Source organism: Erinaceus europaeus, chromosome 18 (genome assembly GCF_950295315.1).
Source record: "Erinaceus europaeus chromosome 18, mEriEur2.1, whole genome shotgun sequence".
Taxonomy (NCBI): domain Eukaryota; kingdom Metazoa; phylum Chordata; class Mammalia; order Eulipotyphla; family Erinaceidae; genus Erinaceus; species Erinaceus europaeus.
The window spans coordinates 86549-101766 of record NC_080179.1 but is presented as its reverse complement, the minus strand read 5'-3'; the positions used below and the strand labels follow the sequence as shown (position 1 = coordinate 101766).

General features: G+C 40.6%; 1 protein-coding gene across 3 annotated transcripts in view; it reads right to left on the bottom strand.

Moving 5' to 3' along the window:
• The window catches only part of PGAP1 (post-GPI attachment to proteins inositol deacylase 1), a 71500-nt gene that overhangs the window by 34692 nt on the left and 21590 nt on the right, over positions 1-15218 (bottom strand). For all 3 annotated transcript variants that reach the window (XM_060177531.1, XM_060177530.1, XM_060177532.1), the window contains exons 6-14: positions 15094-15146; positions 12685-12751; positions 9636-9741; positions 8621-8676; positions 5850-5933; positions 4928-4974; positions 4028-4079; positions 3555-3632; positions 2510-2585 (exon numbers count right to left, since the gene is read on the bottom strand). In XM_060177531.1, the coding sequence (XP_060033514.1) occupies positions 2510-2585; positions 3555-3632; positions 4028-4079; positions 4928-4974; positions 5850-5933; positions 8621-8676; positions 9636-9741; positions 12685-12751; positions 15094-15146 (619 nt within the window). The remainder of the gene's footprint in view (positions 1-2509; positions 2586-3554; positions 3633-4027; positions 4080-4927; positions 4975-5849; positions 5934-8620; positions 8677-9635; positions 9742-12684; positions 12752-15093; positions 15147-15218) is intronic.

Here is a 15218-nt window from a genome sequence, read left to right as displayed (position 1 = left end):
GTGGGTTATTCAGGACTAACAAGCCAGTGAGTGCTAAAATCAGTGGGTTATTCAAGAGTAACAAGCCAGTGAGCGCTAAAATCAGTGGGCTATTCAGGACTAACAAGCCAGTGAGTGCTAAAATCAGTGGGTTATTCAGGAGTAACAAGCCAGTGAGTGCTAAAATCAGTGGGTAATTTAGGAGTAACAAGCCAGTGAATGCTAAAATCAGTGGGTTATTCAGGAGTAACAAGCCAGTGAGTGCTAAAATCAGTGGGTTATTCAGGAGTAACAAGCCAGTGAGTGCTAAAATCAGTGGGTAATTTAGGAGTAACAAGACAGTGAATGCTAAAATCAGTGGGTAATTTAGGAGTAACAAGACAGTGAATGCTAAAATCAGTGGGTTATTTAGGACTAACAAGTCAGTGAGCGCTAAAATCAGTGGGTTATTCAGGAGTAACAAGCCAGTGAGCGCTAAATTCAGTGGGTTATTCAGGAGTAACAAGACAGTGAATGCTAAAATCAGTGGGTTATTTAGGAGTAACAAGACAGTGAGTGCTAAAATCAGTGGGTTATTCAGGAGTAACAAGACAGTGAGTGCTAAAATCAGTGGGTTATTCAGGAGTAACAAGCCAGTGAATGCTAAAATCAGTGGGTTATTTAGGACTAACAAGCCAGTGAGTGCTAAAATCAGTGGGTAATTTAGGAGTAACAAGCCAGTGAGTGCTAAAATCAGTGGGTAATTTAGGAGTAACAAGCCAGTGAATGCTAAAATCAGTGGGTTATTCAGGAGTAACAAGCCAGTGAATGCTAAAATCAGTGGGTTATTCAGGAGTAACAAGCCAGTGAATGCTAAAATCAGTGGGTTATTCAGGAGTAACAAGCCAGTGAGCGCTAAAATCAGTGGGTTATTCAGGAGTAACAAGCCAGTGAGCGCTAAAATCAGTGGGTTATTCAGGAGTAACAAGACAGTGAGCGCTAAAATCAGTGGGTTATTCAGGAGTAACAAGACAGTGAGCGCTAAAATCAGTGGGTAATTCAGGAGTAATAAGCCAGTGAATGCTAAAACCAGTGGGTTATTCAGGAGTAACAAGCCAGTGAGCGCTAAAATCAGTGGGTTATTCAGGAGTAACAAGACAGTGAGTGCTAAAATCAGTGAGTTATTTAGGAGGAACAGATCATGATCACAATATCAACTCTCTCCACCAAGGCACTTATTAGTTACAAAAAGGGAAACAGGAGCTGACCAACAAAGAAATTCAGCAAACACTACTTTAGCCAAGTGATCAGAGCTAGATATAGAGGCACCACATATGTCCTGATACGAGAGATGTATCCATCAATTCTATGGTGATTTTGTCAATATCATCAATATCAAAGTGGGCAAACTGAAAATGATATGAACTTTTAAAAAACCTTTTACTTTTTTTTTTTCCCTCTAGGGTTATTGCTGGGCTCGGTGCCTGCACCATGAATCCACCGCTCCTGGAGGCCATTTTCCCCCTTTTTGTTGTAGCCTCATTGTGGTTATTATTATTGCCATTGTTAATGTTGTTCGTTGTTGGACAGGACAGAGAGAAATGGAGAGAGGAGGGGGAGAGAAAGACAGACACCTGCAGACCTGCTTCACCGATTGTGAAGCGACTTCCCTGCAGGTGGGGAGCCGGGGGCTTGAACCGGGATCCTTACTCCGGTCCTTGTGCTTTGGGCCACATGCGCTTAACCCGCTGCGCTACTGCCGACTCCTTTACTTACATATTTTAAAGACATTGTTGCTATTATTAATAGTAGTATTGCCAAGGCACTGTGCCTGTGCAATTCCACCATTCTTGGCAGACTTTTTTTTTCCCCCAGCTAGAGGGCGAGACACAGGAGGGTCAGAGGGAACGAGAGAGAGGAGAGGCCTCACAGCACCACTTGGGAAGTCTCCCTTTGCCGGGAGCTCTCGTGTGGTGGCCGGGGCTCCAGCCTGGGTCTCTGTGGAGAGCAGTGTGTGCAGCACGGAGAAATGGACCCAAGGGCTCGTGTTCGCAGCTCCTGACTACCACTGCTAACGGCCTTCCCCGGTCAGTCACTTCCTCATTTTTAGAGGGTGGTGAGAGGAGAAAGAGTGAGAGATGAGGGGATAGAGACAGGGGGGAGGAAGGGTGGGAAGAAAGACTGCAGCATTCCTCTGTCATCTGCGGAGCTCTCTTGGTGCTCTCCCAGATGTTCCCACGTGGTACTGGCTCAGATGCAGGACGTTAAGGATGGTAAAGTGTGTGCTCTATGCTCTACCAGACGAGACTCCCAGGCCCACTGAAATAGTATGAATTCAAGTGACACGCACGCACATCACCACTGCGTACTTTAAAGCTGGCGCAGTATTAAATCAAAAGCACATCAAGGAGCAACACCACATGGCTATTCTAAGGTGTGCACTTGACACACACAATATTTAACAGTGCAAAGTTCTGTTTAATGACAAGTGACTAGAAAAATACACCAGCACTCCTATACAAATAGAAGCAGTTCTTAGAAACTGACTTACCAAAGGAAAAGAGATGAGTCACAGGAAGCTGTACTGATCTTGTCTCCTTTTTAAAGAATTCACATTCTACAATGAACTGAAATATTAAACACCAATTAGGAAAAATAAGACTTAAATGTGTAACATCTTCACCTGAAATTTGGAATGAAGAAGGTATTATCTATCACATTCTAACTCTGCTTATGTGTAGATCGTTTCCCAAAGCAGAGGTCGCAAGGGTGGCTGGCGTGCTCCCAGTAAAGTGCACAAGGACCCAGGTTCAAGTCCCTGGTCTCTTGCAGGGGGGAGCATTACACAAGTAGTGAAGCAGGGCTGCAGGTTTCTCTCTTTCTCTCTCTCTCACTGTCTTCCCAGCACCTCTCAAATTCTGTTTCTGTCAGAAAAATAGCAATAATAAAGGGAGAAGGCCACCAGGAGCTATGGATTCATCTCAAAGGCCCTGCAATAACCTTGGTGGCAAACAAGAAAAAAAAAGTGAGAGATGCCAAGATGAAGAAATCCGATGCTTCAAACAGCAGTATGCAGCTGTTTGAGAACAGTGTGTGAGGCTTGCTAATTTCTGTGCTTTCTGTAATATCTGAGCTTTGCATATAAAAGGCACACAATAAATAATTTAAATTGAAAGGAAGATAAAGTAGAACTGGTCTCATGTGGAACAGAGACTTGGGCTTATTCTACTTAGATCAAGTTAGAAGACTTAACAGTCTTAGACGGGCCACCAAAATGGTCATTATTATGGAAAAACCCTATGTTGAAAAAAATCATAAAAAAAAAAGGCTGAGGACACAGCATAATAGTTCTGCAAACAGACTCTCTTGCCGAGGCGCCCAGTCTCCAGGTTCCATCCCCAACACCACCATAAACCAGGCTGAGCAGTGAACAGATCTTTCTCTCTGTTTCTCCTTCTCATTAAAGAAATGAGTAATTTTAGAAATGCATAAAAGAATGACTTAGAGAGTTAAGAGAGGGAAAAAAAAGAATGACTTAGAATTTTGGTGTATGCATCCCCCAAACATTCCGATACCAACCTTAGTCCACTTATTACCTTACTCCCATGAACAGATGGCACATGAACAATAAGATGAGACAAAGATGGGTAGTCTTGAAGTCTTAAGGTCAGAGACTAAAAGAAATATGAAAATAAAATATGATTTTAATCTTAGGGGATAGAGTGCATATAGAAAGAAAAGTAAAAGACACCTGTTTTCCACTTATTAAAGTACCTAAGACAGACTTCACATTTCATATTCACTGCTTCTTAGCTCACAGTATAAGCAGCAATATACAGAATTAATTTTATTGATATTGTTAACATAACTTTAACTGTGAAAGTAAAGAAATGCATGTAGCTCTTAATTAAGTTTATTTGTAGAAGACATTTAAAATGTATGTTAGCAAATACCATATACTTAAATACCTAAATATTACATATTCAGAATATATAAAAATATATTCCAAAATTCCTATGGGCTGAAATATTTTTCACCTAAACATTAAAATCTTAAACCCATCATTTACCTTAATTGTTGGCAGTAGTTCAGTTTTCCATGACAAATCAACACCCTGCTGGCTTTAAACCAAATATGAAAATATAATTAAAGCCAAATAGATTAAGAAGTTACAAATTATAAATAGGCTGTGAGGAAGAAGAACTGATCTACTGACTATAGAAAGTGTTCTAATGCATGATGTCTGCTAATTCTTTTTTTTTTTTTTCTTTTTTTTTCTAAGTATCTGATAGTTTCTGGTCTAACATCCAAGTCCTTGATCCACTTGGAATTTACTTTTGTATTTGGTGAAATACAATGATTCAGTTTCATTCTTCTGCATGTTTCAACCCATTGTTTCCAACACCATTTGTTGAAGAGACTCTGCTTCCCCCATATAATAGTCTGGGCCCCTTTGTCAAAGATTAGATGTCCATACGTGTGGGGCCTCATTTCTGGGCTCTCAATTCTATTCCACTGGTCAGTGTGTCTGTTCATGTTCCAGTACCAAGCAGTTTTGATGACAATGGCCCTATAATACAGTTTGAGATCTGGGAGTGTGATGCCTCCGGTTCTGTTCTTTTTTCTCAAGATTGTTTTGGCAATTCTAGGTCTTTTCTGGTTCCAGATAAACATTTGTAGCATTTGTTCTATTCTCCTAAAAAATGTGGATGTCTGCTAATTCTAATTCAATTTAAACTAGTCGTATTTAGGGACAAAAATATTACCTTTCCTAACAACCAACTTTTCAATGTTTACATAAATCCTGGGCATGTTAATTTCCTTATTATTAAATATTAAGATCAGTACCTAACTTAGTGTGGGTGAAAATGAATTTCATGTATGAATCTGTCCTAGAATTGTGTGAATTGTCCGTATTGCTTATGGTGAGAAAGACAGCAATGACAGGTCTTGGGTCCCAAAGACTCACCACATAGAAGTGCTGTTGGCGCAGCCAAAAACCCAACTATCTGTATCCTGTAAATGAGGCAAGCAGAGCACACTGATAAGCAGGAAACAATGAGACAAGAATCCTCAGTAATTCACCGCTATACAACACAACTTCTGTAAACACAGTGGAAATATAAATCTCCAACCTTTTCTTTGAAAACATATCCAAGATTTTCACTCTTCTGCATGTTTCAGCCCAGTTTTCCTAGCGGCTCTGCTGAATGTGCTCTCGTTTTCCATCTGATGCCAAAAAGTAGTTGCACACAGGCCTGGGTGCTTTCAGTCCTACTCCATCCACGCCTGTACGTGCACGTAGGTTCCAGGACCAGGCAGCTTTGATGCCAGTGGCTCTGTAGCACGTAACCCACTGTGCTACCGCCCAACTCCCCAGAAATATTTTTTAAAAATTAAAAATAAATAAATATACCTATTATCTGAAGAACTAACAAAAGTTTATAAACTAAAGGGGTTTTGCTTTGAATCCCTTTATCCTAACTACAGGGTAGCTAGGACAGACACATAACATAGCATGGAGCCCCTCATTGGACTGAAGCGTATACTTTAATAATGTATCACAGTTGCAAAAGCATTCTGACTTAATATATTTCTTTTTGACAAATCGAGAAGCTCATAAGTATTTGCTTCCATCACCCCGGAGCTGGTTTTTCATCATGAGAGTGAGAGACGTGAGTGTGCTTGTTAGCGGCAGGAGCGCCACAGGTGCTGCTGGGAACCAGCCCTGGGCAGCATGTGGGGTACAGGTGGCCAGTCCTCTGGCCCAGCATTTTCTCTTTCAGACAGATATCTTCCACTGGTCAGATTTAGTCATAGCTGATAAAGACGAAATCCAGTTTGACAAATGAGTAATAGCTACTCTTAAATTTAAATGAAAGCTATCTTACCAGCATGGTGCTCTGACAGTACACATGGGTGTAGGTTTTTCTATGGTTTGCAAGAGGAAACGTAAAGTAGATCTTATCAGATTCCTTAAAAAAAATATAAAGGAAGGGGAGGGTACATTCAGTGAAACAGTTGAGAGGATGGACAATTTAAAAAAACAGATAATGCAATGAGTTACTATTCTACTTCTGGTATTGTTGAAAACTACTGTTCTAGGAGGAAAACAAGAATGCAGATGTAAAAGAGGTATCAGGTGGTCCTGAACTGGTCTTGGAAATATCAGTACAAATGCATGCATCTGTTTTAGTTTGGTTTTGGGCTCCATGCTGAACATCAAATATGTTTGTTTTTTAGCTCAGTTCCCTGAGAAGGCCTAACAAGGCTGATCCATACACATCTCTATTGCCCAGATTATGTTTTTGAGGTACCACTCCCCAGATAATAGGAACAACTTCTAGGGGAAAAAAATCTGATTCAGGCTTTCTAGGCAGGAATGATGGGAATGAGCTCATGCGCTTTCTCATACTAGGAATATTAGTGATAACTTGTCAGACATTCAGAGGAGCCTACCTTGACATGGAGGCCACTGACCAGACATAGAATAACTTTAACAATTTTAGAATCAGAAATATAACAACATTAATATGTTTATACAGAAATGCAAAAATGTTTTAAACCTGCAAATTCATAATAATATTAGGGTGGGAACTTCTGGCAGAGAAGCCTCATCACTATTCTTACCATTTATGCCAGAGCGACGCTCCAGTTGTCCCTCTTCCTCTCTCATTAATAAATCAACTCCCTAGAATATTATCCTTGCAGTACAGAAGGGAGTACGTAGATAGAGCATTGGACTCTCAAGCATGAGGTCGTGAGCTCAGTCCCTGGCATCACATGCGCCAGTGATGTCTGGTTTTTCTCTCACCACCACAACCCTCATTTAAATAAATATATACATAAAACTTTTTAAAAACTATTCTCAGAGTCAGTAAATGTAAGATTCTAAGTCCCAGGAAGTTAATAACTTTTAAATTTACTGTCTGTTCTATTTTTGACAAATTTCATAGATGAGAAGTTTTCTTTTTTAAAAAAAAAATATATATATATTTATTTTCCCTTTGGTTGCCCTTGTTGTTTTTTTCTTATTGTTGTTGTTATTGATGTCGTCTTTGTTGGATAGGACAGAGAAAAATAGAGAGAGGAGGAGAAGACAGAGAGGGGGAGAGAAAGACAGACACCTGCAGACCTGCTTCACCGCTTGTAAAGCGGACTCCCCTGCAGGTGGGGAGCCGGGGATTCGAACCGGGATCCTTACGCCGGTCCCTGCACTTTGTGCCACGTGCACTTAACCCGCTGCGCTACTGCCGGACTCCCGAGAAGTTTTTCTATATAGTGTCCCAGTAAAAAAATGAAGAAGGACCAGTCAAACTAGATATTTACTTTTGCATGCCCTCCATAAATGTGTTCATGATTGGGCATTCTTCTCTGTAACTGTTAACATCACAACAGCAGAGTCCAGCAAACATAGAAACACGAGAAAACAGGGATATGATCAAGAGTTCAGCTCCCACCATTAAGACACAGGAAAGGGGAGGCAAGGAATATGTGGAAGGAGAAAACAGAAACGCAGTCAGAGACTCGAAAGACGTGCAGAGTCATGAGGCCCTGAGTTTCAATCCCCATGTGACATGTGCCCAAGTGACAGTTTTCTCCCCAGCCCCATGTGAATAAATAAGAGCGTGGAAGCTGAGCAGTGGCACACCTGGCTGAGCATACATGCGGGAAAGCAGCAAGGACCTGTGTTCAAGCCCCAGTACCCACCTGCAGGGGGAAAGCTTCATAGGTGGTGAAGCTTTTCTCCCCCTTCCCTTTCAATTTCTCTCCATCTCTATTCAATAAACAAATCAGATATTTAAGAAACACCCAAACAGGAATGATAAAAATAAAGACTTAAGGGGTCAGGCGGTGGCACACCTGGTTATGCACATGTTGCCGTATGCAAGGACCCTGCAGGGGAGCTTCATGGTGATGAAGCAAGCACTGTAGATGTCTGTCTCCCTCCCTCCGCATCAATTTCTCTCTGTCCTATCAAAATTAAAAAAGAAAAAGAGGAAGAAATGGCTGGTAGGAGCAGCAGATTCTGTGTGCAGGCACCAAGTTCCAGTGGTAATATGGAATTCAAAAAAAACAAACAAACCAGAATTTGGAACCAAAGCAAAGGATTTGGGAAGTGGGAGGTGGGGTAGGGTGGGGTGGGGAAGCTTTCAGATCCTGGTGCCTGCAGATGGAGGAGGATCCAGGCTGGGTGTGCAGGTGCTTTTGCAGAAAATTAAGAAACTTTACATATGTATCAATAACTGCATTTACTGTAAACCATTAATCTCCCTTAAAATAAATAAAATTTGAAACAAAAAAAAAGAGGAAGAAAGAGACTTATGAAGCCCTACAAAACAAATAACTTTTTAAACAAGCTTCAGGAGAAAAAAAGGGAGTGGAGGGATGAAAAGAGAAATAAGAGACGTATCAGCAAGTAATAACGTGTGAGTTTTGCTAGTATTCTGATTTAAACAATTGAAAAACAAAAACACAGAAAATTTCACAATTATGATAAAACCAGAAAACTGATGCTAACTAGATATTTATTTTTAAGGAACTATTGAATTATTTTAATGATGGGAAGATTATAGGTGATTATGTTTTAAAAAGTAATCATTAAAGATAAAAACTAAAATGGCTTTTGGAAAGTGGAAGAATCCACTGGTGGTGCACTTACATTGTAAGCAACGTAGGTCCATTTAGACACTTCTACTGGGACCCATCTAGACGTTCCTGAGTAAAGAAAATTCATTTGTTTGATTTTAAAAAAAATTATACATATATATATATATATATATATATATGATTTGTTTTTATGAATGCTGGTGAAATGCTTCTTAATCAAAATAGTATTAGAAAGAGAAGTTGATTTTTGAATACCGGTTACACTAAAACAAAGTTAAGTTTACTGAGATATTCTCCGCTTGTCACTAACAGGTGTATATATTAAATTTCACATCTCAAATTCTATGGAAGCATCATAGAAGAACTGAAATATTTAATTTCCCGAACAAGGCCAGTATTTTTTTTTTCCCTTCCATTTTTTGGTGATTGCCGGGTCTGGTCCGGGCTGACGTTTTTTCATATGGACAGAGAGAAACAGGCGCAGAGAAAGCAGAGAGAGAGAACACAGCACTTATGACGGAAGATGGGGCCTTGAACCTGGTCCATGTTCAGGCTCCATCCCAGCCCATCTTACCAGCCATGAGTAGAGTATTATAGATATTATTACATTTAAAAGCAAAATTCCTTCTCTCTTCCTTTTGCCTTATAAACTAGACAAACAAAAAAAATAAATAAAAGCAAAATTTACCATCAAAAGATGTGCTGTTAACCCAGAATAAAACTGAAGAATGACTGATACTGAGAAATGAAATAAAAAATAGCTGAACTTATTGTCAAGAAACTAGAGACAAGTCTGTCTTCTGAGTTTTCTACTTGCTGTGCTACATCCAGGGGAAATATTCCATCAACAGCATCTTACAAGTTGATTTTCTACTTTTTCTTCTTAACTTTATTCCTTCATTAGCATTTTCCTTTGCCTCATAAGAAAGCTTTATAGGACATTTATAAAAGTATAACTTCATAATAAACCTTAAGGATCACAATTTAAAAGGCTTTGATGGTTCCAAATATATCTAAAGTAACCATCAAATATTCACTTAAAATTAAAATGTGTTATTACCACCAACCTGTTAAATCAGAAATGATCACTGGACTTTCCTCAAAGTGCTTTGCTGGGTGTCTTATAAAGTGGTGATTCAAAACAGACAGTTTCTTCTTGGGATTCTGAGTTATCTGGAAATAACAGTGATACATTCTGTATCCTTCTGCACTTACTGTTCCATAACACTGTGCTTCCAGAAATAATAAGTGACAAGTTCCTCTGAGTGCAGCACTCATAAGTGTTTACTATGTTATTAACAAATTTAGTTATCGTAAGGACTCAAAGAGATAGTACATTTGTAATCTACATTGTACGTATAAAGAAACTAAAACGCAGATAATTTAAAGCATGCTCCTATGAAGAATCTAGACTAGAATTCAAGTACAGGCAGTTTTACTTAAGAGTCTGGGCTTTCAATCCTTACATATGGTATCTCCAGTAACAACTAAGAATAATACATATAAAGATATATGGACTCAGAAGAGAATTTAAGAGCTCTTTCAGTCTACTGAATGTAAATGACTAGCTTGCCAACTCAGACCAGTGTCATCCTACAATAAAGAATATACTGGCAGGGGCCAGGCAGTGACACACCTGGTTAAGTGCACACATTATAGTGCACAAGGACCTGGGTTCAAGCCCCCACTCCCCACCTGCAGGGGAAAATCTTTGCAAGTGGTGAAGCAGGACTGACTACAGGTGTCTCTCTTCCTATCTCCCCTCAATTTCTCTCTGTCTCTATCCAGTAATAAGTAATATTAAAAAAATAAAGAATTGGGAGTCGGGCAGTAGCGCAGTGAGTTAAGCGCAGGTGGCGCAAAGCGTAAGGATCCGGGTTCCAGCCCCCGGCTCCCCACCTGCAGGGGAGTCGCTTCACAGGCGGTGAAGCAAGTCTGCAGGTGTCTATCTTTCTCTCCCCCCCTCTGTCTTCCCCTCCTCTCTCCATTTCTCTCTGTCCTATCCAATAACAACCACATCAATAACAACAACAATAATAACTACAACAACAATAAAAAAGACAACAAGGGCAACAAAAGGGAAAATAAATAAAATTTAAAAAAAAATAAAGAATTATGTATATATAAAAGATAGATCCTTATGGGGCCGGGTGGTGGTGCACCTGGTTGGGCACACATGTTAACAATGCACAAGGACCCGGGTTCAAGCCCGCAGACCCCACTTGCAGGGGGAAAGCTTTGCAAGTGGTGAAGCAGGGCTGCAGGTGACTCTCTGTCTCTCTCCCTATCTCCCCCTTCCCTCTTGATTTCTGGTTGTCTCTATCCAATAAATAAATAAAGTTTTTTTTAAGGTAGATCCTTAAAAGAGATACTGGCTACTAGAGGAAATGTGAGTTGTCAATCATGTTCCCTTGGATGCCCTGACCCTTGCTGCTACTCACTTTCTTTGCACCAAAATAACCCTTTCTTTCATGGAATAAAAATCAGAAGACACACTAGCTTTTTTGTCTGTTTTTAAAATATTCTAACACAGTAAATGTTGGCAAGTTTTAATCGACTCATCACTTTAAAAATACATACACTGAGGTATCAAGTCCATCTGCAATCTACCACGGTTCAGTTCTTCCTCTTGAGCACTGACAGGTCACTGACCCCAGCAAGCACCCACGATGAGAAAGACAAGGAAGTGCCGGCAAGGGCCATGGTCTCCGAGAGCTTTTCAACTCCTTAGGATTCACCAGGCATTGCAATCTTTTATTTATTTTTTAAATTTATTTTCCCTTTTGTTGCCCTTGTTGTAACATGTTGGCTCAACCAGGTGCACCACCACCTGGCCCCGCCCCTGTTGTTTAACATTGTTGTAGTTATTGATGTCATCGTTGTTGGAGAGGACAGAGAGAAATGGAGAGAGGAGGGGAAGACAGAGAGGGGGAGAGAAAGACAGACACCTGCAGACCTGCTTCACCTCCTGTGAAGTGACTCCCCTGCAGGTGGGGAGCCAGGGGCTCGAACCGGGATCCTTATGCCGGTCCTTGTGCTTTGCGCCACCTCAGCTTAACCCGCTGAATACTAGCAATTCTTACCAAGAGAATGGTTCTGCACCACGTAGAACAAATACCTGACTCCTTGTAATTCTTACATATTAGATTGGGACAGTTCTTCAAAAAAGAACCGAGACTATTACACTCCCCATCCAAATAAAGCAATTCTGCAGACAGAACAACCCCAAACACATCACTGTTTGTTACAGACTACTTAATCCCCTTATGTCTCTTGTGTCTCTCCTCTTAGATGAACCATCACCCGATTGCCCAAAAACCCACAATTCAATTCTACCAGGTAAATATAGCAAAAGAAAAGAAAAAGAAAAAGAAAATTACAATCCAGTGAGATATACAGCATGATGTAAATAATATACTACTGGGGGTGGGTGGAGGTGTGCACGTCACGGTGCTCTAGGACCTGAGTCCAAGCCCCACCTGCCAGGAGAAAGTTTCATGCGTGGTGAGCAGGGCTGCCGGTGTCTTTCTCTCCATCTCACTCTTCCCTCTCAATTTCTTTGTCTCTATCCAATAAATAAATGATATGTTACAAAAAAATTAAGCTGTAAAGCACCTTGCAAGAACTATTTTCCTTAAATGAAAAAAGTGAGAATAGGAGCTGGGAAAATCCCAGCTGGCAGAGTGCATGCTTTCCGATGCAGAAGGAGCCGGGATCAAGGTCCTGACATCACTTGGGAACCCCATGCAAGGTGCCAGGGAAGCTTCATCAACACAGAAGTGGCACGGTGGCTTCCTTCTACCCCTCCCTCCCTCCCTGTCTGTTTCTACTTGATATGACAAGGGAAGTAAAACTTAGGATGTACATTAAATTCAGAACAGCAAAGGGGAAAGAACTGGAAAAAGATTTGAGGTGTAACTTCTTTTTGTAATTATATTCTACACAAACTATTACTCGTGATCAGATAAGAGATAATTTGCTTATTGAAATGAACTGCAGCTGACTCTGAAGGTGTAGGCTTTCTGTTTTAGTCAAGGTAAAAAAACATTAAATGCATCACTACTGTAAAACACACTTTTACTTTACTGTAGTAAATCACAGTTCAAAAATACATACTTGTTTAGTGTCTGCATCAATAAGATCAAAGAATGCTCGAACGGTAGCCAGCTGCAACTGTTTACACCTATGAAGTCAAATAAGTATCACAAATAAAACTTCAAAATAGAGACACACACATATACTTTGCTACGCACACAGTTCTACTTAGAGACTCACAGCTTTATAGCTCATCAGTTACCTGTATGTATGTACAGGGATGTTCCCCAGGAAGTCTACACACACAGTTTAGAGACTCACAGCTTTATAGCTCATCAGTTACCTGTATGTATGTACACACAGTTCTACTTAGACTTACAGCTTTATAGCTCACCTGTTACCTGTATGTATGTACAGGGATGTTCCCCAGGAAGTCTAGTACCACTTGTCACCAAGCCACTTGGATCCCTCAGCTACTCCCATTTTTCATAACCACCATTTTGTTCTTAGAGCTTAAAATTTGTTTTCTTTCTTTATCTACATGCAATTTTATTATTTAGAACTCTTTAAATATTTGCTTCCCTTAACTCTAACGCTATAAACTAAATTTATATAACAAGTCATTGTGGTTAAGCACATTATCTTACAGTTAAAACTCATGAAAATAAAGCAAATTAAAATTTCCCAGATGTTTATTTGCTAGTATAACTGCAAGGGTTCTTCTAACTTCTTTTTTTAAAAATTCTTTTTTTATTATCTTTATATATTGGATAGAGGCAGCCAGAAGTAGAGAGGGAGTGATAGGGGGAGAGACAGAGAGACACCTGCAGCCCTGCTTCACCACTCACAAAGCTTTCCCCCTACAAGTGGGGACTGGGGGCTTGAACCCGGGTCCTTGCATATTGTAACCAGGTGCACCGCCACCCGGCCCCTTCTAACTTCTCTAAATCCCCTCCTCTATCTATGTAGATGCACTGTCTGTCCCATCTCAGATTCTGAAAGAGAGACACCACAGTACTGTCCAGCTCTGACACAGAGGTCCCAGGGACTGAGCCGGGGACCTGGCTTCATATGCTCCCCTGGGTTACCTCCCGAGCCCCACCCCAATTTTATATACAGTTCTTACAGACTGCTCAGCCAGAGGAATGTTCAAATACAGACTTTAAGGCAAATTTTATCCATATATTCTAATGAGCTTTCTAAGCCATATTAACCTATTTCTTTCCTTCTTTTGCCACCAAGGTTATGTGTGGGTTACTCATCCAGTCATAACCACCAAGGTCATGACTGTATGAGGAGGAAGGAGAAGGCAGAGAGATATCTGCAGCACTCCTCCTTCACTCCAGGGGCTCCCTCCACTGTAGACGGGGAGCAGGGGCTCAAACCCAAGTCTTTGTAACCCTGTACACTGGAGCACATTCTCTGCCAGGTGCATCACCACACAGCCCTTATTTCACCTATATGTAAATTTCATTTATAGCAAAGATAAATGAAATTTACGATGTTTACCATACGCTACTCCTTAAAATAATCAAGTCTGAGTTTGGTGACAGGCCATGAGCTCAGATAGTCTGACTACAGTGTACTTGAGTCTAAGACATGCCTAAGACAGACTAAAAATGTGGCATGTGGGACACAGGCAGATGGCTCACCTGGCATAGCACACTGATAATTACCAGGTGTGAGGACCCAGATCCTGAGCCCTGGACAACACACGGGAGAGCCATGCAGAGGGAAGCTTCATGCGTGTTAAAGTAGTGCTGTGGTGTCCCTCCTGCTACACCTCCTCTTCATCCCCCCACCTCATTTTTAACACTTTATTTGAAGAAAAGATAAAGCAAAAACCTTCCAGTAGGAGTGCTGAAATCATCAATGACATCTTCTTCTTTTTTTTTTTTCCCTTTTAAGATTTGTGAGGGGAGAAGAGACCAGAGTATCAATCTGGCACACATACACGTATGTTCCTGGGGGACAGATTTAGGACTTCACACTTGAGGTTCCAACACCTTATCTACTGTGCCATCTCTCGGGCTTGCACATGTGTCCTTTCTCTCTGCCAAAGCACTGCCCAGCTCTGGTTTACTGGGAGAGGAGACTGAACCTGAGGCTTTGGACACTCAGGTATGAAAGTCTTTTTGCCATAACTACTATGCTGCCCTCCCTCTCATGCCCTTAACTCCCAGCCCCACCCCAGGGAGTGGTAAAAGCGCAAAGCCTCAGTGAAGCCCTGGCAGCTAGGAAAAAATAGATTGCTATTTGACTCTAGCTTCATCTGAGACTAATGTTACTGACTCTTTGGGGGAACTTATACACTAGGAAAGGAGTCTTGGTCAAACACAGATGAGAAGGAAACAAAATCAGAATTCAAAGCCCTAATTTAATCTTTATCTGAATACTTATTTATGAAGAAAACTCTGAGAAAGCTAACAATCTAAGCAATAAGTTGATAAGGAGGGACACCACAAAACACTAAAACTTCTATTAACTTACCACACAATAGAAAGGTGGTCTGTTGAGACCCAGGTCTTAGGTACTGCTGAACTCTAAAAGAAGACAATAAATTATCAAATGAAAGGAAAAACACAAATGTTATTTTCCCAAAGATTTGAAATTCT